This window comes from Colius striatus, chromosome 14 (assembly GCF_028858725.1).
Source record: "Colius striatus isolate bColStr4 chromosome 14, bColStr4.1.hap1, whole genome shotgun sequence".
Classification (NCBI taxonomy): domain Eukaryota; kingdom Metazoa; phylum Chordata; class Aves; order Coliiformes; family Coliidae; genus Colius; species Colius striatus.
Window position 1 is genome coordinate 6,731,957 of NC_084772.1, and position 24,085 is coordinate 6,756,041.

Consider the following 24,085-nt stretch of genomic DNA (forward strand, 5'->3'; position numbering starts at 1 on the left):
ACAGATACCATCTTGGAAATCCTTCTAACCAAGAACTTGTGCAAATTCTTTAACCTGATGATGATGAACAAAGGAGTCAATACATCTCCAGGTGTCTGGTGGACAGAGTGCTGGAAACCATTTTGATCTCTCACTATATATAGCATTAGCATAACAGCAAAAAGAAACTGCAAAACCTGAGGTCACAACACACACAGACATCTGGACAAAAGCCACATGAATTCCAAATGTACTTCAGATTATTTGGCTTCAAAACCGTACTACTGGTTAACATCTTTGTAAGTTCTGCTTCTCTTTCAGAACTAACACTTCACTGACACTTTATAAAGTGTAGATTTTCTCCAAAATATCTCAAGATGAAGCACTGTTTTGAAAGCTTTAGAAGCAATGGTGTCTGAAGCCACTCAGACTTCAGATAACTGTTAGACAAATCTGATTAGTGGTTACCCAGTGCCAAGGGACAGTTCCACAAGGAGCCCACTTGCACTCACTGCATTTGAGGTAGTGGTCCCATTCACAATTCTTTTGCCTCTACTGCAGAAAACAATGCTTCCCATCCCTTCCTCTCTCCTAATCAATGTTTCTATGGTACACAATTCTGTGCAACTAAGAGGGAAAACTAAATCAGGAACCTGTATTACTGAAAAACATCCTCATTAAAAAAATGTAAACACTTTCTCCACATCTGAATGAGTTTCCCAGTTCAATTAATCACACAAACAGTTGCATTAATACAAAGAATGGGTTTTTTTTCCATCAACTTTCTCCTTTAATTACAGTTCAGGTATATATTGAACTACAGTCTATAGTATGGGGTTTTGGTTTTACAAGACAATTTAAGGTGGGTTTTGTTTTCAGTGTTCTCTGTAATTAGGTAGCACTTCTTCTGGACACTAAGCTTGTAGAGTTGTACCAACACTCTCACATTACTGAATTGCTTTATAGTTCTTCAGTGTTAACAAGACATGTGATTGTAAATAATTAGATGATTCAATCACACTTATTCTATAATATAATCTTAAAAGATATATATCTATTTCACTTATCTTTGTCAACTAGTCTCTCCTTGTTATCTGTAGGTATTCCTGCACGTTGACCTAACCAGAAGCTTCCTTCTTATGTTTGCCATCTGTTAACTACTTTTTAGAAAAATGCTTCTCTTTGGCACATTGTAAAGACAATTATTTCAGTCATTTAATGAGTGTGCAATTAGATCAGGAAAAATTATATTCTTAAATTATAACAATCATTACAACAGTAAGTGCTTCATTTTAAAAAGGAAACATACACAAAGAATTGGACAGCCTAATTATCTGACAATTGAGAAAGGTTCAGAGACTTAAGAAAAGCATTAGTGATAGCAAATAAGATTCAAAAAAAGAACCATGAAAAAATTTAACTCCACCCGGAGATGGTAATTGCTAACAAATTCATAAAGCCTTGAAAACAGTAAAGCAGATACTCTGGTGCGATTTTCCTGTTATTAAAATTAATTTTTGACTTTGCCCTAGTATACAGCTGTATTTTGAAAACAGGGCATATAAAAAACGGAGACATAAAAAAAATTATAATTAATACTCATCAGTAAATGTGTTACAAACTCATCTCACAAACATGTACTTTCTTTCCCTCAACCATGCAATTTGTCTTTTTGAAGAGAGATAAATATATGATATACTTATATAAAACTTGGATAAAATATATACAAAAGGAAGTGCTTCATACTCATACAACTATAAATAAAGATATCAAAATATCGCTATCTTCAATGATAAATACATCATTGGAAAAAAGCCATAGATTAGTAATGGAAACATATTATGTACAGCTATAGGTTAAAAGACTTAGTTCCAGGAACTGCACTACCTCAGGCTCAGAGATATCACTCTACTCTTCTCATTAGCTCTGTGTATTTGACACAGCTTCTCTGCTGGCACTCCCCCCTATTAGTGCAGGCCTTTCTGAAAACAGAAAGCAAGCAAAAGAAGCTGCAAAATACAGAACAAATAAGGTAGTTGTACCTACAGGATAAAACTGTTAGGTGCTGGAAGATGACAACTGAATTCTGCTGCCTCACTGTGGTGGAGAATTTAAGGAAGGTGAAAATTTTCTTTAAGGACATACAACTAAATCCACAGCACAGAACCCCTAGAAATGTTTGAAAGGAAATTTTAGATAAGGATTTGCGTTTCTTAACATGATTATGACATCCATAAAGTTAACCACAATTAAGGAACAACATAAATATAGTTGATACGCCAGATGGGAATTATAGCAGCATTATTAAGCATTCTGGGAAAAAACCAAGGTTTTAGGGCTCTTTGGTTGTGGGTTGGTATTTTGCATGGTGTGGGGTATGGTTTTTTATATATCAAGATATGATTTTTAGTGCTCCCCACACACAAATAGTTACTGGAACGTATATCTAGATTTTGGTTTTCAGAGGATGTAAAGCAGTGCAAATTTTGAGAAATGTATGCTATTATGCTCAGTCCCACTAAAAACTGTCAGCCACTGCTTCACAAGCAATACATATAACAGCATTGTAATTTTAGAATTTTGTACTGTAACAACACTTAAGAGCCATAATGTATAAACTTTCTATGCAAAACAGCCAGTCTCTGCTACAAAGAATTACATACATAGTGTCATTAGTTCATTACTTTAAAATATTAAATGTAAAATATTTCTTATTACAGGCTCACTTAATATTAAGCTATACTGAACCTAAGAAATACACTGAGATATACCATATCCTTAACTTTTAGACATTGTTTGAAATGAACTCTTTTAGCCTATAGCTGCACACAAAGTCACTGGCTTGTTGTACTGCTCATAACTAGAAAACACTCTCATAAAATCTTTACAGTGCAAAATTCCATATACAAGTAGATCAGCAACAAATGGCAGACTAAGAGGTTTACAAGTGGAATAATCCAAGTACTACTTGTCTACCATAAATATACAGTTGTCACAGAAGGGCAGCATCTACTAACACAGAGGTGAAAGGCCTGTGACTGAGGCATGCATGTCAGCAGTACATAAACCTGGACTTTTATCAGGTGCAACTTAGCACCATCCCTAACGATGCACTCATATACAGGGTTATGCCATTCTGATATATACAGATGTACAGCACCAACCAAGCTATCATCTATAACGTTCAAACTTCCTTTGCTAAATTTTCAATAGGGCAACATAAACTCTCTCAAAAATAGTGTCATCTGTTGCTGTAAAAAAGTGGTATCAAAGCTCATGTTTGCAAGGATAAAGCATGTTTCAGGCCGGTTAAAAAACAAAAGTCGGATGTGAGATACTGGCATTAATGAATACAGTGAATTGCCAAGTTAGGTGCCAAACTACTAGTACCAAAAAAAAAAAAGATTCACCTGATTTAAGAACTGGGACTACCACCTTGTTCCATGGCACTTAAGATCATCAAGGGAATATTGTTTTCCAGTTTAATCTCAATTATTCTGCTTTTATGTATGCAGCCAGAAAAGATTAAAATGCCTAGTACAAAATAACATACACAGTGAGATGGCTGTAAACTTCTCTTAGAACATTTTAAACTTCAGATTATCTTTCCAACTTCTTTTTCCTCCTAAACATGCAGAACTGAATGTTGAAGCCTGCATCTTTGTCTTTCTTTCAATTTTATTAAAAGCAAATTGATTATTTATCCATAGCAAACTCAAAACAGTTCTAACTGGTGTTAAAAATATCAGAGCGTCATATTAGTCAAAGTTGAGACTATATGAATCTTAAGTGCATTTTTCCAGTTTACTGTCTGTTCTCAAACTGATGAAAAATGCATGATGCAAAACTAAGAGGCACAATTTATTTATAATTATCAACTAATTACAGAGGCATAAAAAATATAATAGCAGCATAATACATTTCAGATTGGTTTTAACTCTGCAGTATTATTACACTGGAAAGATTGTGTTCATTTTGAAATTAATTTCTATCAAAAGAATAGCTGTACGAGTGATGAATATGCTTGCTTTCAAATAATGAAACAAGTATTTAATGTTCTTTCTGAATGTTAAATAACTTCGGCGTAACTGTAGTTAAAGATCTTTGGTTGTCTAATGTTGGGTACATTCTAACAGCTATAGTTCATTAACTATTTCACAAAACAAAAAGTTTTCCTTTCTGAAAAAATTTTCAATCATTATCAAACTAAAACTGATGAAAATACTTAAATCCACTAGCAATTGTTTCTTCGATGTGTACAAAAGCCACTAAGAAACATTGTCTGGCTAAACAACACATTTCACTGTAACTATTTCACGTGAAAGTTATCAAAATCCCTTTCCACCTAACTCCTAGCCTACAGACAACCAGTTACAGTAAGGCAAACATCCTCTCCCCATTCCTTACCCCACCCTTTTCCTCTCTGGTTACACTACACATATTTGTGAAAAATTCTAACACAACAAACTCACCTTGAACTTGAAATTCTACAAAGTGATTGAAGAATAAAAGTGAGAATTCTAACTCAAACCCCTCTTAGAATTGCAATTAGACAAAAGACATCTAAAACACTTCTTAACTTCAGTACTTGCCATGCTTTTCTGTTACAATTTATATTGTAGAGACTGGAGACATCATGCTTCTACAGTATTTGATCCTGTCCCTCCCTCATCAATACATTCCTCACACAACCAATTTCTGAAGGAAACATTAAACATCTGTCCAATTAGATAAGGTCAGAATCCAATTTAGACAATTTACTGCAAGCCTCAAAACAATAAGAAAACAAACCAAGCAGTTTTATAACTATGTTTTCTGTTTCATTTCTAAGTTCCACATAAAAAAAAAATCTTTAAGAAAAGGTTAAATACTGTTACTTAGTAAAGTTGCTTTATTTTCACATCACCATAAAAATCAAAACCTAATCCTCAAAACCTTAAACAATTTCCAAAGGTCTCAGAACTTAATTAACCCTATTCTTAGTTACAAAACAAATTGCTGAAACTGATGTCAGCAAGATCAAAGTGAGTCTTCAAAGATTCGGATGTATATAACACAGAAGTCACAGCACCAGAAAATTTTTTTGACCTACTTCTCGCTGCCGGGCTTGTGTCCCACATGCTCCTCACAAATGATCCCAAACCCTGGATTTCTCACCACCCCCTCTTTTCCTGGAATCCACTTCCTCTTCACCCTTCACCCCAAGTATGCTCATGGAAGACCAATAGCCTCAATGTTGCTGTTTGTGACTCTGGGTTCTGCTGCTCTGTTTCCTGGCAGGGAACTGGTGAGCTGCTCCCTCTGCAGTACTGTACACACAGTAATAAATAGGATCATATTTCACTAGGAGGTACTATACCACAAGTCTTTAGGTCACAGAGATAACTGACAAGAGTAGCTACTTGGGCTGTGTACTCTTCTTCCCCCAGCTCCAAGGTAAAAAAAAAAAAAAAATCAGAAATGTTCATCAAGACCACAGACAACATCATTGTATCATTCAATCAGCCTAACCTCAAATACACAGCTCATACACCAACACATGTTCTGTGAACATCACACCACAATTTTACAGAAAAAGTTTCACTTGTAGGAACTGAAAATCACATGCTCCATAAACATAAGCAGAAGTTGTAATTGAGAAGCCATCTACTGAATCAAGGCCAAAGATTAAATAAATCACATCTCCACACTAATGACATAAAATTAAAGGTGGGGAAAAAAAAAGGTTACATTGCCTCCTTCACAGGCCTGTCCCCCACATGCTAAGTAGAAGCAAGAGTCAGTAATTAAATCCCTTTTCTTCCCCAAAATTAAGGGCAGTCGAATATGTGCATTTATTACACAGAAGCTACAGGTCCTTCTGCCAAACTATCTAATTAAGAAGTTTAGGTTATTCCTGTCAAGACAAATTTAGGCTGGAGTGACAAAGCAGAGCCAACTTTGATGATAAACTTACAGGTAATGCAGTCACTAATACTACTTTTCAAACACTAACAAGGAAAGTCACCAAACCAGTCTCCCTAACTGTCACAACAGCTTTATACTTAAAGACTGATAAATTGTAAAAGCTGAAAGAGTAACTATCCTTGTCTTTGGTTATTAAGTTTCTTCTACATTTAAAGTGTGGGGTTTTTTGATTTAGAAATTTTGACCAGAAAAATCTACAAGAATCTCACATGTGCTGAGCTCTGTAGTAGCTATAAGGAAAATATTATTTTGCTGTTGTAGTGTTGCAAAAAAATAACTTCACTTGCCCTATTTTGTTCCTTTTTGAAAAAGTCTAGCTACTCCCATAAGAGACCAAAGCAATCCAGAAGCACCAGTCTACATTTCAATTTATTGACACTTACATACTAGATGTAAAAGAGAAGATGATGATACAGATGAAGATAAAGGTCAGCAAAAAAAAGAAGCAGACTTAACATCTTAATTCAAACTGTTTGAAAATTCACTACATTAAATGTTAGGAGAAAGCATTCATTAGAAACAAACTGAAGGATCATCTTTCTGCACTCTTCAGTGTTCATTTCTCTCTGATAATCACAAAAGCACTGTCTGCAAATCTTGTTTCTCTTGTACACCACTGGACAAGTACAATATAATTTTTACACTATACTGTCCTCCATGTGGAGGCCTTCAACACTTGCAGGACACACCAAACTAAAACTGCAGTTTCTTGGTTTCACCTAAAGTAACAAAATCAAACATAGGCACAGCCTTTTGTATGTTTTCTGTTATTATTAATCGCATCAAAAACAACAAAAAAGTTTGTATTTTTAGCCAATGAGCATGAGCACAAAGATACCAAGCAAAGGACAGAGTAGCAACAAACCAGTGCAATTCTTGCAGGGTATCAGTCACACAAGCCTTATTGAAGCTCTTAAAAATACATTGGTGTAAGTACTTTAAAAGACAATAAGCCATTATATTTGCACCAAAATCATAAACCAACTGATTTTTTTCTCTGTACTAGGGAAAAACAAGCAGCAGAAGGACCAGTATAACAGTCCCTGAATAAATATTTCAAGTTATAGAAATCTTGTTTTCTGCAATGGTAAGAAAACAATTGAAAGTAAGGTCTGCATCCACAGAGATTTTTTTCCCTTCCTAAACTAGCGGTTACTTAGACTTCTTCAAGGTCAAATAACAACAGCTCAGAGACTTCAGTTATCCTGTTTCGGCACAGGCACCAGTCACTATTACTTGTTTCAACAGATCAGCCAACTTGGACAGCTCTAACTCCCATTCCCCTAAATTCCCACATACCTGTCCCTGCGAGGTTCCACGAGCTCTGTCTTGAGGACGTTGATTAGAAACTGAAGAATGCCAAGAACGGATCTGACTTTGAGACTGCGCCCGTACAAGATCAGATGACTGTGTTACTTGATGTGGGGTTATATGTTGTTCTAGGTCATGCTCCAAAACATGGCTTGTGCTATCCTGAACAAATGCAGAGTCATCAAACTGTGGCAGAAGGTCTTCCTGAAGGAGTTCATCTGGGTCAAGTCCTGTAAATGGTTCATTATGTGTCTCAACTTGATGAAGTAAATTCTCATCTAAAGATGTAAAGCCGTTGCTTTCAATAGGGTCAGTGAAATGGCTTATCTGAGAAGCAGAACCAGCAGAAGCTGGAAAATTAATATTCACAGGAGAGAGTTTTGAACTACCAAAGTTGCCCTGAGGATGCGCAGAATGCAACATTTGAAAACTATTTGAATTCAAAGGTGTATTTGGATTCAGTATGTGCTCAGTTGTTTCTTGCTTGGTCCCTGTTTGAGATGTAAAGGCATCGCTTCCAGTAAAGTCAGAGATAGAGTGTGTCTGCTGGCTTGTAGAAAGAGCTGTTGTAGACTGAAGAAGGCTGGTAGGAGAAATGTGGTTATTAGAGTAAGAATAAGGAGATGAAAATTGTTGGCTATTATTGACAGAACATGGAGTAATAGCTGACGACTGTCCATCAAAATTTCCTTCTTGATTCCCACAAAAATGTATTGAAGCACTTGCAGTTTGAGAAAACTGTTGAACAGACAGAGGCTGCTGTGAAGTTGATGGATTAGAAACCGGAGGTGGGTGGTTAACACTGACTCTGAGAGAAGTAGATACATTAACTTCCATGAAGTCTTTCGGCTGACTCAGAGCATCTTGCCCCGTGTTGTTTCTGCTTTGTTGCGACCTTAGCGAGGCACACTGATGCTGCGGTTCATTAGCCTGAAATAAGGCAAAGTCATGGTGTGCTACAAAGCTTTTGTTTTGCTGCATAGACTGAGAATGTCCTTGGTGAAAAGGGGACCCATTTTGATTCGAAACAGTTGTGGCAGTTTGATGACCCCACATAGGGCTACCATCAGCCACATCTGGAAACATCCCATTAGACTGGTTTTGTGGATGAACTGGTGAACAACTGAATTGAGAGTGTGGTGATAAGACGTTGTCAGCCGAGCTATTAAAAGACTGATTTACTGAGTGAAGTTTCAGTGAATCATACTGATTCAGATGATCAAACTCACTCATCTTCTGTTGATGTTGAGCATCTTGCACATGGTTCAATGAGTCTATGTGCAAAGGTTCAAATTCTGCACCCAAATTCAATTCATCAACAAGTGAAACAGGTCCGGGTTGAACAAAGGCATCATCTGACAAACCTTCTAAGGTCTCACTAAAAAGATTGGCATCATCAAAAAAATCCATCATAGGATCAGTCATCTTGATAGGTCTGTACTGCTTTTTCTCTCAACTCCAAACGGAGTCAATTTTGGCTCTCTGCAGTGAACAGAAACAAATGACATCCAGCAGTCACCACGTTATCCAAGGCATGCCAGCATCCATTAGTGCTTCTGAGGAAACATTCGTTGAAAAGTGTTAAAGCATCCTATGGGAGAGGAGGAAAACAACAAAAGAAAAAGGAAAGAAAATAAAAGAGAAAAGTTACTTTCATGACTCTCCCCATCATTCCTTGCCCTTCCCAACACTTTCATGCATTTTGGATATTTTGTTCATAATACTACAGTGTTTAGTGAAATCACAAATCAATGAAGTTATTTTTGCTTATACCCAATGCCCTGTGCAGCATTTATGGTGCCTTATGTAATTAAGGTAATATTTGAGGGTTTAAATATGATTTTTTTTTCCATTCAGTTGGCTCTACCACCTAAGCACAATTTTAGATTCCCCTTTGTCATCTTCATTACACCTATCAAATTGTAACAGAATTGTGGCTTTTAGTAGTCGAGAATTAAAATGTCTGTAGAAAGAAACCATATCACATAAAATGTACATAATAACTCTGAACATTTAAACAAGAAACTTGAGAGGTTGTAAGCTACCTGTACAAACAAAACTACCTTGACTTCAGTAGGAAAAGCTGATAATCCATTATTTCTGTTTTATTAAAGTTGCATTAAGATTCTGAAAAACTATTAACCTTGCTTAAAGACATAATAGAACTTACTTAGAGAAAAGACAAGAAAATGAATACAGTGATACAAACAAAGATAAACACGGGGGAAAAAAGCTACCTTAACATAGCAAAGTAGCTGTGAATTTCAGAAGATACAGGTACAATTTAGTGCTTAATGTTAGGACTTCCTGAAGTTCCAAGTTAAAGGAAGCACTAACATGAATTTGACCCCATGACCTTCCTTCTCACAGTGACTTGTCTGCTTAAGATTAAAGGCAGCAGGATGACAGCTTTCCCAGTATCAAACACCTTCCAACAGATGATAAATCAGCATCAGGATCAAGGTAGATGTAGCATAGTTTCAGGGGTTTTTTAACATCTTGAATATAATCATCTCTCACCTTAGGACATTTCAACCCAAAAGATAAGTCAGTGAGAGCTATTTTACCTAAGAAGACCAAGTCAGATTAAGTACAAGGAAATAATGTTGTAGACCCAGAACAAATATCTACTTAAAGATATCCCCATCTGGGGAAAGACAGGCAAAAATTATGGTAGCCATGTATAAAATGTCATGTTCCAGGCTATCAAGGACACAACTGTTAAAAATTCAAATTTGAAGCTTGCATCAATAAAATTTTACATATTGACTGAGTATAAATATTTCAGTAGATTGCATACAGCTCCATGGTTAAGCCCAGATATAAACTATATTTCACTCTGAGTTGTAAGGAAGGCTATTCAATTTGTGCTAACTTGAAAAAGCAGAGAAAAGAGATATTTATTCCATCTTTAGAAACACAGATACAAAAAGGAAGAAATATTTTTACTTTTCTCCATACACATACGTTAAGTGACATACGGGCCAGCTACTCAATGATGATTATCTACTCCTGTACATGCTCCTGTGTTTACCAACACAGTAGCAGAGAACTATTAAATGGGACTAAACCAGCCCCAGTATTGAAAAATAATATCTCTTCATGATTTTTACTATGATCTTTACAGTAAAAAATGGTAAAAAAGCATGGTAAAACACTGGCATGACTGCAGTTGTGACACTACCTCTGAGCTTGCCTCACATAAATACGCTTCTTTGCTCAAAACCCAAAATACACTTTTCATTTTCATTTTTCCTACTTTCTTTCAGCATAAGGCAAAAAAAAGAGGAAATAAGAGAGAAACAATACAAACTCTTTCTAAAAGGCAAAAGTCTCATAAAACAAATCTTAGTAAGAACAGAAAGGAAACATAACCTGAAGAAGCTTCATTTTAAGGATCCAGGAAAAACAGATAGCACAGATGAACTTTCAAACTGAGTAATCTGAAGGCTAGATACACAACAAACCTCTGCAGGTTAATTAGACCACTGTAAATTTATTATGAAGAAAGCCTCTCTGTAAAGAGCAGATAATGGAAAAAAACAAAATAAAACAACCCTAACCTCTTTTGGAGAGGATACTGCTGTGGATAGCCTGAACACAACTCTGTTGCAATGATACCTTGGCTTTTGACCAGATAAGTACTTCTATCGCTAGTCTTTTTCCTCAATGTCTCTAAAATTCATGACATTTTTTCAGCCCAAAGAAAAGCAAGACTAACTTGAAAAATCAATGATATAGATTTGGAGCAACCAGCCTTTCCCATGAAGTCATCTTCCAAATTGTCCTTTTTGCTTCTTGCTACTATACTTGAATATGAAAACACTAGATGCTCAGCTTGCAAGCTGTGATGACATATGAAGGCAAGTTGTGATGCATTTCTGAACTTAACTGGCCCTTGAGTACTATTTTTGCATTCCTTCCTTAAAAGAAGTCCTACCTTCTCTCATCCAACTTCATGAAACAAAAAAGGTCTCACATGAAAGTCTTCTATGTGCTCTCTCTAAAGAGATTCTCTTCTCTGTGTCATTATTCCCTCTTATAAAGAAAATGATGTCACCTACAATTATGCTTTAGCACTTTTATCCATCCTTTTCCCTCCCCAAAATGGATCTGTGGTACCAATTCAAACTTCAGACATGCCTTTATATTCAGATGTCAGAAAAGCATTCAAGGAAATAAACATTTTGAAGACTCTTCTATTGGACATGACAGCTGCAAGTTTAACAATGCAATGGCAGTCGGTGTCTTATAGCATCAGTTCCAAAATACTTCACATGGAAGACAAGCTCCTGTTGGAGAAGAGATGCGTGACACTTTCTCCATTTTGGTCTTCCATCAGAATTTAATAACAAGCCTCTATTCTTTTCAGAAGAAAGACCAAGAAGAAATAGGCAGCCTGAAAGTCTCAAAGAGAGGAACACCTTTTACATTACGTTAGTGGTATTTCTGAGCTGTGAAAAGACAAGCTGTGGTCACAGATATAAGCAAGAGCAGAAATTAAGAGAACGGTACAAAATTCAAAGACTAAAAGAAAAGGAAAGAAAGATTTATTTTACAGAGTACATGAAAAAAGAGTGAACACTTACAAAAACAGATTGGAAAATGACATCAAATTTTGCTTTATAAAAAAAAAAGCGACTTCTTTAGTAGCAAAAGACCTGAGAGTAAAAAGCTACTGATGTGTTTTATTTCATTAATTGCATTGCTCATTACTTTTGATGAAGTGGTGACAGAAAATAAGCTACTCCAGTTTTCACTTGGTTTACTTGCTTAAGATTCAGCACATTGCCATGATGTCCATACTTTCATAGACCAAGGACCACTGCTTCATGAGTGATGTGTGACAGTACCATTGATAAGAACAAGTCAATGACTTAGACGGCCATTTTTCACAGAACTTTAAACTACCTTAAAGAAGCTAGGGACAAGTTAGTAGACAGAAGGACTTAAAATTGAAGTCACAAGAGTATGACGTAACAGAAATCCAGACTAGAGGTAAAGAACACAGCGGTAACTGTGGAGGAATCTCACATTACATGCTTGCAAAGTAGATAGTTCGTGCATTTTTTTAGGAAAGCAATGCAATTGGGTATAAAAGACTTGCTTCCAAACAAGAGATCTGATGAAGAAGCTGAAAAAAATATTCTATTTGCTAAGTTCTATGCATCATAGATACAGGACAGGTTTGTGGCTTTCTATCATTTGCTGATCTATTAAGCAGATGGAACACTATGTTAGAAGAGAGAGACAACACAGTGTGATAAAACATTGTTACTCAAAAAACTGATCACTTTTGCACAGTATCTGGAACTGTTAAAGACATCTCCTCACCAGTACTAAAAAGACAATTACACTATCATTATCTGTCAAATTTAATTGTAACTAAAGCTTTGGCTGAGTTTAAAAAGCTGGAGTAAATTAAATAATACAGAAGTTACTTCCCACTGATGTAGAAAATAAATGTCATTCTATTATAGATCAATGTACATGTTACATTTAAAATGCACAGAAGGACAGCACAATTTCTTTAAATTCTCAGAAACACAGAAGATGAAAAAAAGAATATTCAGACATTCAGTAGAGATGAACTCTTTCAGTCCCTAACAGAAAGAAATAAGTAAGTCTTTGTACAAGACCACCACTGTATCTGTAGCTAAATATGGATTGAAAAAATGCATTTTCTATTAGTGATGTCATTAAAATTAAAATAAAACTTGTTTGGGTAGCTCATTTCATTCAATAACAAAATACACATCCAAATATAAATATGCATTTTATTTTAAAATTGCTTTTCATTGGTATGCACTTAAATTAGATTCAAGTAATGAGCCATACCTTCAGTAAAATCATACCCTCAACATACTGGTTTTGTTTTGAATTCTATTCTGATACAGAGTTCATGCTAAATACTCAAAAGATAACTCCAGCACCTTGATTACGTTTTGATTTGAAGATAAGGAAGAGAAATACTTCAAATTGATGGTCTTAAATTCTCAGGACTATGTTCCGATCCATGGTTACAGTTCCAACTCTGAGCAAGTGCATAAAACTGGGGCAAACAGGCTTGTGTATGTTTGTCATAGTAATTCAGAGTAGTCTGTTTTCATCGCTATGTTGGGTTTGGCTTGCACTGAACACGTCATGTAACTGTCTCACCCTGCTCTACTACCCAGATATTCACAAACTCCCTGCTACTACCTCTCCTCCTTACTCATAGGTAACATCCAGGAAATAAACAGTAAAGGTTTATAGAAGAAAAATATTATTCAGTAATTGTCAACTATTATGGTCATTCACAGAAGTTTAAGTCAACCAACATGACAAATGACATTTCACTTGGAAAGAAAATTCATCTTCCAATGCAACTACAGAGAAATTTCTACCATTCCTGAAGACATTTGCTTTCAGTGTGAATGAGACAGTTTCTTTATTGAGAACAGCTTTGCTTAAGTTGAACAGAGCAATACACCACAGATAAAGTGTATCACAGTATATCAGGAAGTCCCACAGCACAGGTTTGGACCACTTTAAGAGATTCATACCAAATTTACCTTGAGTTAAAAATTAGTGTTGCAAAGTCTCAAAATGGTTTTTCACCAAGCAGTGCTCAATATATGGAAAGGACACAGCACTTCACACATTACAGAATTTGTTGTAATCTTAGTTGCTTTATATTTAGAAACCTACAGAAATTAACAATACTAGTAGCATTTAGAAAAATTCATGTTTTCAAGTGAGAATTTTGTGGTTGTTCTGCTTCTAATGTTTTGAAATGATGGTTTACAAAATACGATGAAATATGGTTTATATTATTTAAAAAAAGGATTTTTTTTTCCAATTGCACAATATTCAGATAATCTCCTTTTGTTGCTTTCCAGGACAGAGTTTATTTCTTCCCAAAACTTCAAATTCAAAAGACGTTTGGCAAGATGCACAATTAAAGGCTGTATAACTGTTGTATATAGCGGAAAAGGAATCTCAAATCACAGACCAATTCTTAAGTTATTTACCTATCACCATCGTGCTGTTTCTCTAGCTGTAATGCCATAGACGTAGAGTGGTTTGGTTAGAGCACTAATACTTGGATTTATGAATTGCAAAGTTTAATAATTAGTGTGGGTAAAACCTGAAAGCTGGCAGTCACCTAAACAATCCTATACTATAAAAGTATTTGATTAACCTATAAGACATACAAATAAGTTGCTGAAACCTTCTAAACTAAAAATATATCACAAAATGTCCAAGAAAACAGCCCAAGTCAAGATAAGAAATATTCTTACCCATGAATAAAGAACACATCTCTTTGATGAAGTTCAGACATGTGCTTCCAACCCAGATGGAGACCTCATCATTAGAGACCTGAAAACAAAACATGGTAAATCACACAAAAACCAACTTCAGGAGCCCACATTCAAATGCAACACTTCAAACTCAAAAACTTAATAGACACCATAAAAGCAAGAGCATTGGAAATAATATACAATCACCAGTACAAATTATTTGATTACTTGCCTGTCAGACATTTAAGTGCTCACTGACGACTGAAGAATAATCAAGCCCTACAAACCTCTAAGGCTGATGGATAGAGTCTGTGCCAGAACACTAGAACTCTTAGGGCAACTTTAAGACAACATAAAAGATGAAAAAAATAGGTTTTGAGGTTCAGTTTTAAACCTGTCAATGCAAAAACCCCTGAACATATCTTTTAACAGCATTATGCTATTACACACTGACAGATGTACTTGCCAAAAGGACTTGACATCTGCCTTTCTAAGGGAGCACACTTGCACGACTGCTCCTTGCCTTGACAGTGGGTAGAGGAGCTCAACCTCAAGAGGTTTTCTTTTAATCTGAAAGAGGCTTCAAATGATTATACAGTTTAAGGGAAAATGTACTCAGAGTGAATGTGAAGGTTTGTAGGGTCTATGTGTAAAAGCCTCGGGGTAAATAAAAACCCCCTCTAACATTAAAAGACAGACAAAAAGTTTGTATATGAACTTGTATTCTATACCACAGTCTTTCCATAAACAGTGCTACCCTTTCAAAAACATAATCTTGCTCTCCAAGGCACAGAACATCCTCCAATTAAGACAGATTTCACTTTCCCTAAATATAGTTTCTTGGTGACAAACTCTTAAACAATTTGGCAAGACTACTAATACTTTTAATGTTTATTGAAAGATTGTATACATAACTTTATTAAGAAGCAGATTTTAACACAAAGATTACTTCTCCCCAAATCTTTGAGATTTGTTGTACCATGTCAAAGATATATATTGTAGGAACTATCAAAAGTCTGCAACATTCCAGTAAAACATCTTATTCAGTAAATAAATTATTACTTTATCCCTCTTTTATTATTCAGTATTATTCAATACCTACTCCAAAGTTGATGAACTAAGATGTCTCTGCTCTGCATGAATAGGGACACTTGAATAACATACAGAGATTTTTTTCTAAAACTCATAAAGAATAAGCATGTACCCAAACACTGATAAAATTTGCTAAAATATTTCCATCTTTGCCCTGTATGACAAGTGATATGAATTTTGTCAGAAAACTTCAAGTTTCTCCTCTTTTTTTTTGTACTGGAACTCCGATGAAGCAAAGAGAGCTCCTGTCACACAAAAGTAATCTTCTTATGCAGAAATTAGAATAAAGTTTGAAATTGTTTAACTGTCAGATTTTATGCAGCACTTCCAAGTATTTTTTTTAATTCCTAAACTTCTGTTTATTTAAAAGTTCTTTGTTGATTACAGACAGCTGTAGTATAAAGGCTTTACAATATAGAAATTAACTGAATAGAGGGACTAGAACATTTTTGTTTTATTTGAAAAGAAAAATTGAAAACTTGCAATCAAGTATTTTACCCTGGATATCTGTCAGAGTTCAACAGAAAAAAAGAATTCTAATTCACCTGGAACATCCACGTAATATAAAGGTTAACTCAAGCCCTCGGTTTTTCAAAACAGATCATTCCTTAACTGTATTCTTCATGAATCTTCAAAATAAAGAGAAAAAAACATGTTTCTTACTCTTCGGGACAGAATCCACTAGCTTGAATAGCTTCCAATATGGAGACAATTGTGAAGTATTTAGAAGTTTGAAAAATCCTATGTTGAAAAGAAGAAACAAACTACATATAAATACATGTTCACTAAATGTACAATACATGATTCTAAATGTAAAATACACCAAATACTTCAGACAGTGAAAGGATCACTGATAATTATCCTAAGTGCCAAAGAGAAACCTACACAAAAGCAACTTGAAGTTTTCTTAAGCAGTGAAACAGGATCTATCTCCACAGATTTTTAAATAAGCATGTGAACTTTTAATTACATAGATATACACACATATTTTTTACATGTATCTACAAATGTGATATGGTAAAAAAACATTACGTAAAGTGTCCTTTCCAAGAAAGGCTTAATCCTTGCTTTTAAACCTTGAATTGGTAAAACTCACTGACCTACAAGAAAGCTCATACTTTATTTAATAGAATCATAATAAAAGTTGTTATAAGTGTACATGGATGTATACCTACTAGGCTCTCTGAGAAAGATTTTTTTTAAAGTTATCTTCCACATCACAACTACTATATTTTCTTCATAAAATACTGAAAGGATAATACACTAAGTACACAGCAATTTTTGTATGTTCTTGATAGAATCCTAAAACATTACCATCAAAAAACGCTGAACTTTCTTATTTTGTTATTTTCTGCAGGTTTTCATATCACTAAAGCCAACTTTGGTGTTTAAGAGATCTGCCCATAATTCTTAGCCTATCCGTACAGAATACAAATGCCTCTTTTTACCCTCTTTAGTTGTCAAAAGTTAGAATAACATATTCAACATAATGTATTCATAATTTACAGTTTACTTGTGGTCACTAGATAGACAGTTATACAAGCTTCCTTATAAGTTTCAAAAGAAAGCATGATAAAGTTTCTACAGTTTTGTCCTAAGTTGCAGTATTATACCTTAAATTAGATGTACAAAATGTATTTCTGAATTCCAATATCTTCCCTGAAGAACTACACTGCCATTTTAAGATGTAGTGAAATATTTGCATTGAAAACCAGAAAAAAGGCCTCCTCATTTTCACAAGTGGCCTAAACCAAGATGTTGTTACAAAACAGCAGAGACAAAAGACTTCACAGTATATCCCTCTCTCAGTTCACAATCTGATAATATGTTAACTTCCAATTATTCTCATGTTCTAGTCTGATAAACATCTTTGTGAACTACTGAAAGTTTATTATCTGGAAGTACCAGCTAGGACAACGCAAAGGATCACTTCCATTTTACGGATGCCTGTGGATCACGACCTATGAGTTCAGAACAACTGTTGTGAAGACTTGACACTGACAGACAGAAGTCTCTGAAACAAGGAGCATAATTTCAAGTCTTGACATGACCAGATTAGGATAGCATGATAGTCAGGTCCAGATCTCCCACTCCATAGTACATTAGCTGTCATAAAGAGCTTCATCTTTAACAGAAGCCTGTACCTTTCAGAAAGGTTGTATGCAATTTTTCTATTGAAATAAACCTCCATTATTTATTTGATGTGAAAGTGTCCCAAAAAAAGTTCCCCCCAAGGACACGTTAAGCAAGACACTCCTAGTTAATAATTTGTGCAATACACTCTTCTTAAATTAGGAAATAAAAATGATAATAACTCAAGCAAAACAACACTTTATATCTTTTTTTTTCCATGGTTTAAAGCACACTCACAACATGTTCCTGAATTCACCTATAACAGATAGACTCCAGATGACTTCTACTACAACATCAATATTCTGTCACAAGAGTTTGACAAAGTGGACTTTTAATAAACTTCCCCAGTTAAATAGGACAACATTCACCTGTCCCTCAAGGGTATCTATGAATTCATTCTTAAAAACTTCTCTAAAAATCTGTCTCTGAAGCTGCATTTTAGTCTACCTTCTGAAAACCAATAAAAAACACTTTAAAAAAATTGCATGGTGAAAGTAACAACATATTATAGGGAATCAGGCCCACTGTCTTACCTACCACTGTTTTCAATGTTGGTGGAAGTCATCAACTACAATAGCTTTACTACAGTGTAACTGAAAACAAAAATATATCCCATTTAATTCAGATTTCTTCTAACATATCAAATGGGCAGATTTTCATTTTACAGATGTAATGTTCCTGAACCTTAAAACTTTCTTCATTAGGGTGCTAAGTCATAAAATCATTTACTCTTCAAAAGCCACTTCCAGAACAAATTTTGGAGGAATTCCCAAATGTTAGTGACCAACGTGAAAGAGTGAACCAACCTTTTCATACTGCTCATGCAACACAAGGAAAAGCACTCAACAATGCATTGCAGAAAGAAACAATTTAGTAACCAGAGTTACTACATTTTTTAATGACTTAGAAAAAAAACTAAGTAAAAAATACTATTTTTTTCAGAAAAAGATGGGAACATTTTTTCTGTCTTCCTACAAATTTTAACTGTCAATTTAAGACAAAAACATCTATCTTAAAAAAAGAAAGATGCATGTACACTGGAGGCCTAAAGACATTAATATTTGGTATTTCTTTAGTAATCTCTATGAATGAAGCTGAAGATAAACACATTTGCCCAGACATATCATATTACTGCTGAATTCTAATTTTTTTTTTTTTCAAAAAGCTTCCGCCCTTGTAACTTGTTTCTTACGGCTTAGTAAGTGAACATAATGCAAAGGCAGCACCGAAACAGGAACTCAGTTCCAAAGTGGTGCCAAAAGTAGCCTCATACTTCACCACTAAAGCTCATTTTAATAGGTAGCTGTGTATCCTTTTGAATACTACTAGATAAACATTCTGAAAGTGCTGATAAGGTGCTAATGTTTTTGAAGTAAAGTTATAGTTTCACTAATCCCATTATTAAAAATTGTTTTATCTAGTCTTCTGCAAGTTTCAACACTGCAGTTACTCAAAAACATAATCTTTGTAAACCACATTATACTTTTTTCATGTCATACTTTAGGAAAAAATACTGCCTAAAAGACCTCTCCTCCCTGCACTACTGTAAGAAAGTAAGTGGCGTGTTCAGCCTGTTGGACTTTTGACCAGCTTATTCTTACTTTTACAAACTGGCCAGATAGATAAAACATGAAAATCCTGTTGTTTCTTCAGCCAAGGCAAGACCTGCAAACTCCTTCCAGCGGTTGTTGTATCAGCAGAAGAATAACTTCTTCACATCATAGCTTCTTTTGGTAAAGAGGAATGAGAACACTTCAATAATACCCTAAAATGTTTGCAATAATATTAGCTATCAAGTCTTGTATGTCTGAACATCAGGTGGTTTCTCCATCACCCATTAACATGTACACAGATAACCAGTGTTCCTGAAGCACCATTTATAACTACAGGAAGACCACTACAAAACAGAATGAGAATACACTATGTGAGCCTGAGCAAGTGTGAGATTTCTAAGAGTTCATTAAGCTCACAGCCTTATAGTTTGATAGAACTTGGACTATTAACAAGACAAATAGTCCAGTGGAAAAATAAAAAGTATACACAAAACTAGTTTGGTTAGAAAAGAAACTGAGTGCTAAGCATTGTAACATTTCAGTTAAAACACTGGAAGTGTTACTGAGAATGTAGTTCATAGACAGTCAAAGAATCACAGATTAGTTCATACATAGTGATGGAAGGAAGTAGAATACTGCCATCCCGTGATGGATGGGATTGTGCCATTCAACTCCATCAGATCCAACTTATCCTAAATTGCTTGAAAAATATCAAAGCCAGGCAACGATGAAGCATTTCGATCCTTATTACTACAACGCTGATGTAGAAGAAAAAATGCACTGTAGGGAATCTGGACTTATAAAATTATAACTGTCCAGTTTACCTGTAATTTTGCAATGTTTGAAGGATACATATAGTCTAATCATAAGGAAAATTTGTACTGTAAAATTGTAATATACACACAAAAAAACCCCTTACAACTAGCCCTATAAAGCAAGTGAGAACAAAAGTACATCTAGTTATGAGCTGCACAAAAAAAAGCAATTTTAAAGCACCACATCAGTTTTTTTGTTTTACTCTGCCTGTATCACTAACTTGTCTCTCTCGTAAAACGCAACAGATGAACACTGATTTCAGGGCCTCTATAGTCTCTACAACCTCTTAGGAGTGGTTCATGTCATACATCTTTTAGATAAGATCACTAAAAATATTTTTTAAAAACCACACTGTGCTTTCATCAACACTTCCCCATGACTGAATGCTTGGACTAATCTTCAGGAGCATTTAGCACCAGCAGTTCACGTAAAATAAATGCTAAGATGCCCCAAAAATCTTGAAAAAAATTTAAGACTTAAAATTCCAGTTCATTTTGCTGTAAAAATAACTGCTTTATTCAGAATGAAATAATTTAATACATCTGCACCATGAAGAGCAGCATATATTCATACAAATAGAACTACACGATTAAATACAAAGTAAAAGAGCGCAGATGCACTGCTCTTTTATTAAATACTCACTCCCTCAACACAAATTTTTGTGAACAGGGATAGAAGCCAGGTGAAGAGAATCCAGAATTCTCTCATTTGGCTGTGTATCTTTGACACCAAGGTTGATGCATATGCTTTCAGTTTGTAGGAAATCTTAACAATCCAAAGCCAATTGATGTAGCTTGCTCACCACTGAAGAAAAAAAGAAAAAGCTACCTCAGATTTACTTTAAGGTTAGAGAGTTCACAATGGGCAGTAACCACATAGCTGCTGATATCTGAAGTTCACATCCTACCTTACTTCCTACTAACTCTGTGTGCCCTTACACATAGCGCCTGGCACATGGACCCCAGAACTGGATAACTTTCCAGAACATGTGTATTAATTTTTGCTCTTTGGCTTACAAAAGCTGTGCACTGAAGTCCATGGTGGTTTGGAAGCCTCATCTGCCAGATGTAAGAACAAGAATAAAATTATTAGTTGGGAGTGTGTAGAAACTTTATGAGCAGGTAAAACCAAAAGATACTAATTTCTACTGTGTCTTTAACAAAGTTAACTAAGTATAATATGAGTGGAATTATTGATTCTTAAATATTTACGTTGTAGAAGGAACTAGGAAAAAGCTGATCTATGTATCATCATCAATAAATTACAATCTAAGAGCCAAGCTAAAAATCCAGCTACCACTCAAAGAGGACTGAATGTTAACATTCTGCCGTGAATGCTAAACATAGTTATATCTGTATACCAATGATTAGATGTAAAACAAGGTGAAATAATTATTTTACCTCATATCTGTCAAATGAGAACTTGATAGTGTCAAATGACAGAGGTTTAAAAACAGATGCAGAGAGCTCTTAGGACCGCTGGGCCTAGTTTTCCTGAGAGAGAAGGAACACTTTTTACAGCTACTTCTTGCACAGTCTCAAAACACATAGGAGGAGAACTAGAAACCTTATCTCCATATACAGAGATTGTTATTTTGTCCCCCATGAGCTCACATTGTAACACTAAATGCTTTGGATTTATTCTATCTAAGGGAGCGAGACCAAGCTGTATTTTCTCACACTGATGGAAGTTACACAACTTTCATGAACTGAAGGAAGTTTTCAGTTGCAAGACTCAAGGCACTTACTACACAGCGAGGAACGCAAACCATTTCTTATGAACTGGAAATGTGTGCATCAACCTCAACGTCAAAGTTAGATAGCCAAATGAAAGAATTCTGGACTCTCTTCACCTGTTTTATATCCCTGTTCACAAAAAAAAAATATGTGTAAAGATCAAATGAAGAGTGTATAACATTTCACTGCTTAATCCTCAGAAGGAAATTGCATAATTTCTCCACTTAAATAGAATAAAGATGCATGCCACCTATCCATATACATATATAGTAGCTATGCACATGTAGTACTAAGCTAGCCTCAGAATCCTTTCCTTGTGAACAATGAAGGAAGTCAGCTTGCAGCCCCTACCTGGAAAATGACAGTCCATAAATTTCAACCTTACACTTTCATGGACAAGTCCCTTTTTAAGCCTCCACCCATGCAGCAGGAACCTGCGGCCATTCATTCTCCTCACCCCAGAAATCTTCCAGACCAGAAAGGCAGCAGACTGCATGTCCATCTTTGTCTCTCCCAGACAGACTTAACCCAATGTCAACTCTCTCTTTTCCATACTTCTTTCCTGAGCTCCCACATTTTCTGCTGTCATGAATCCAAGCCAGTGGGCTGCCAAACATATCTCCTCTTTTTCCTACCACTTTGCTTGCCCTGGGAAATTATTTCAATTCTTCCCTCTGCCCACCTCTATTATCTTGCATAGCAAGAAACGAGGTTTAACATCCCTGCTTTTCTGCTTGGGAGGATGCCATATCCCTCCCATGCTATGCAGCCCCCTTTCTTAAATGACATGAAGTGGCTGGGCATATTCTTGTCCTACCATCCTCCACGCACACCTTTCCTCCCACCGCCACCTTCTCGCCAGGGAAGAGAGGGACATGCAACCTCTTCCTCCTACTTCCTAGAGACCAGCCTTCTTCCCTTCCTCCTGCCACCTTCTTACCTGAAAGAGGCCTGGGCAGGACATTCAGCCTCTTCCCCGCCCCGCTACCTAAGGAAGGCCTAATTCCTCCCCTCCAAACTTTGCCCCTGCACGCCCCTCCACCCGTTGGCCCCGCGCCGCCTGCTCAACCCCACTGCTGGACAGGGAGCACGGGGACGGCGGGGACCGCATCCTAGGCACCCCCGCACGCCCCAGCGCCTCCATCCTGCCCCGCTCCACCTCCACCGCCCTCAGGAAAAGCTCGGCTCGCCGCCGCCCCCTTTCCTCCTCCCATCTCCGCCCGAGAGAAACGAGGGACCGGCAAGGAGCCCCGTGCCCGCCAGCTCCGCCACCGGTGTCGGCGACGGGCGGAAGCAGGTCGAGGCGCGGCGGCGACGAGAGCCCGGGCGGCGAGCAGGCCGCGCCGCGCCGTCCCCCGGCGGGAGGAGGGGCGGGGGGGGGGTGGGGGCGCTGACGGGGCGCCGGGGCCAGCCGATGTCTCCGGCACCTGGAGCGCGGCCTGCTCCGGAGGTGGCGGGGAGCAGCCCGTCCCTTCGCACGTACTCACCACCGGGTTCGCCATTACGCGGCGGCAGCGCCCGGAGCCGCCGCCGCTGCCCGGCAGGAGGCACACGCGCGGGGAAGAGGCGGAGGAGATGCCCCGCGCCTGACAGCTCCCCGCCGGGGCGGCCTCGGGCAGACGCGGCGACTCAGACACGGCGACAGGAGCGGTGGCGGCGGCGGCTTCCCCTCCCCCCTCGGGGATTCCCCCCGCCCCCCCCCCCCGGACGCCCAGGGAGCCGCTGGCCGAGGGCGGCACTTACCGGGTGGCAGGGTGGCTGGCGCAGGCCGGGAGAGGCGGGCGGCGGCGGAGCTGCCGAGGGCGGCGCGGCGTGACTGGCTCTCCTCCCCCCGCCGCCCACTGCGCAGGCAGGGCGGGAGGGGCGGCCGCGCTGTGGGCGAAGTTTCACTCGCTCCGCGCCGCGACCCCACCGGCCCCAGCGAACCCGCGGGGACGGGCTGGGGGGCACATTTGCATATTTGTCACCCCCGCGCTGATTGGCCGCCCGCGCGGGGGCCGCCGCCGCGCGCTGACACGGCGCCTCGGGAAGGGAGGGAGAGAGCGGGGTGTGAACGGCGGCGGCGGGGGGGGGCGGTTGCGCGGGGCCGGCGGGGGCCCGCGCCGGGGTGGGGGGGGGAAGAGGAGGGCGGAGTGAGGACGCGGGCGAGGGGAAGGGGTGTGCGCGGGAGGCGGAGAGGGGAGCCGGGAGCGTGCGAATTTCCTTCCCGAGACAC

At 37.7% G+C, this 24,085-nt stretch overlaps 1 protein-coding gene across 8 annotated transcripts in view; it reads right to left on the minus strand.

Annotated features, from left to right (window-relative positions):
- The window catches only part of CHD9 (chromodomain helicase DNA binding protein 9), an 89,260-nt gene extending 65,394 nt beyond the window's left edge, over nucleotides 1-23,866 (minus strand). For 3 of the 8 annotated variants that reach the window (XM_062007798.1, XM_062007797.1, XM_062007791.1), the window contains exons 1-4: nucleotides 23,614-23,866; nucleotides 16,178-16,373; nucleotides 14,541-14,619; nucleotides 7,246-8,848 (exon numbers count right to left, since the gene is read on the minus strand). In XM_062007798.1, coding sequence (XP_061863782.1) covers nucleotides 7,246-8,682 — 1,437 coding nt within the window. In that variant the 5' untranslated portion in view covers nucleotides 8,683-8,848; nucleotides 14,541-14,619; nucleotides 16,178-16,373; nucleotides 23,614-23,866. Of the gene's footprint in view, nucleotides 1-7,245; nucleotides 8,849-14,540; nucleotides 14,620-16,177; nucleotides 16,374-21,881; nucleotides 21,897-23,357; nucleotides 23,533-23,613 lie in introns of those variants that run through there. The other 5 variants (XM_062007792.1, XM_062007795.1, XM_062007793.1 and 2 more) reach the window with 5 other exon arrangements.
- Nucleotides 23,867-24,085: the final 219 nt, after the last annotated feature.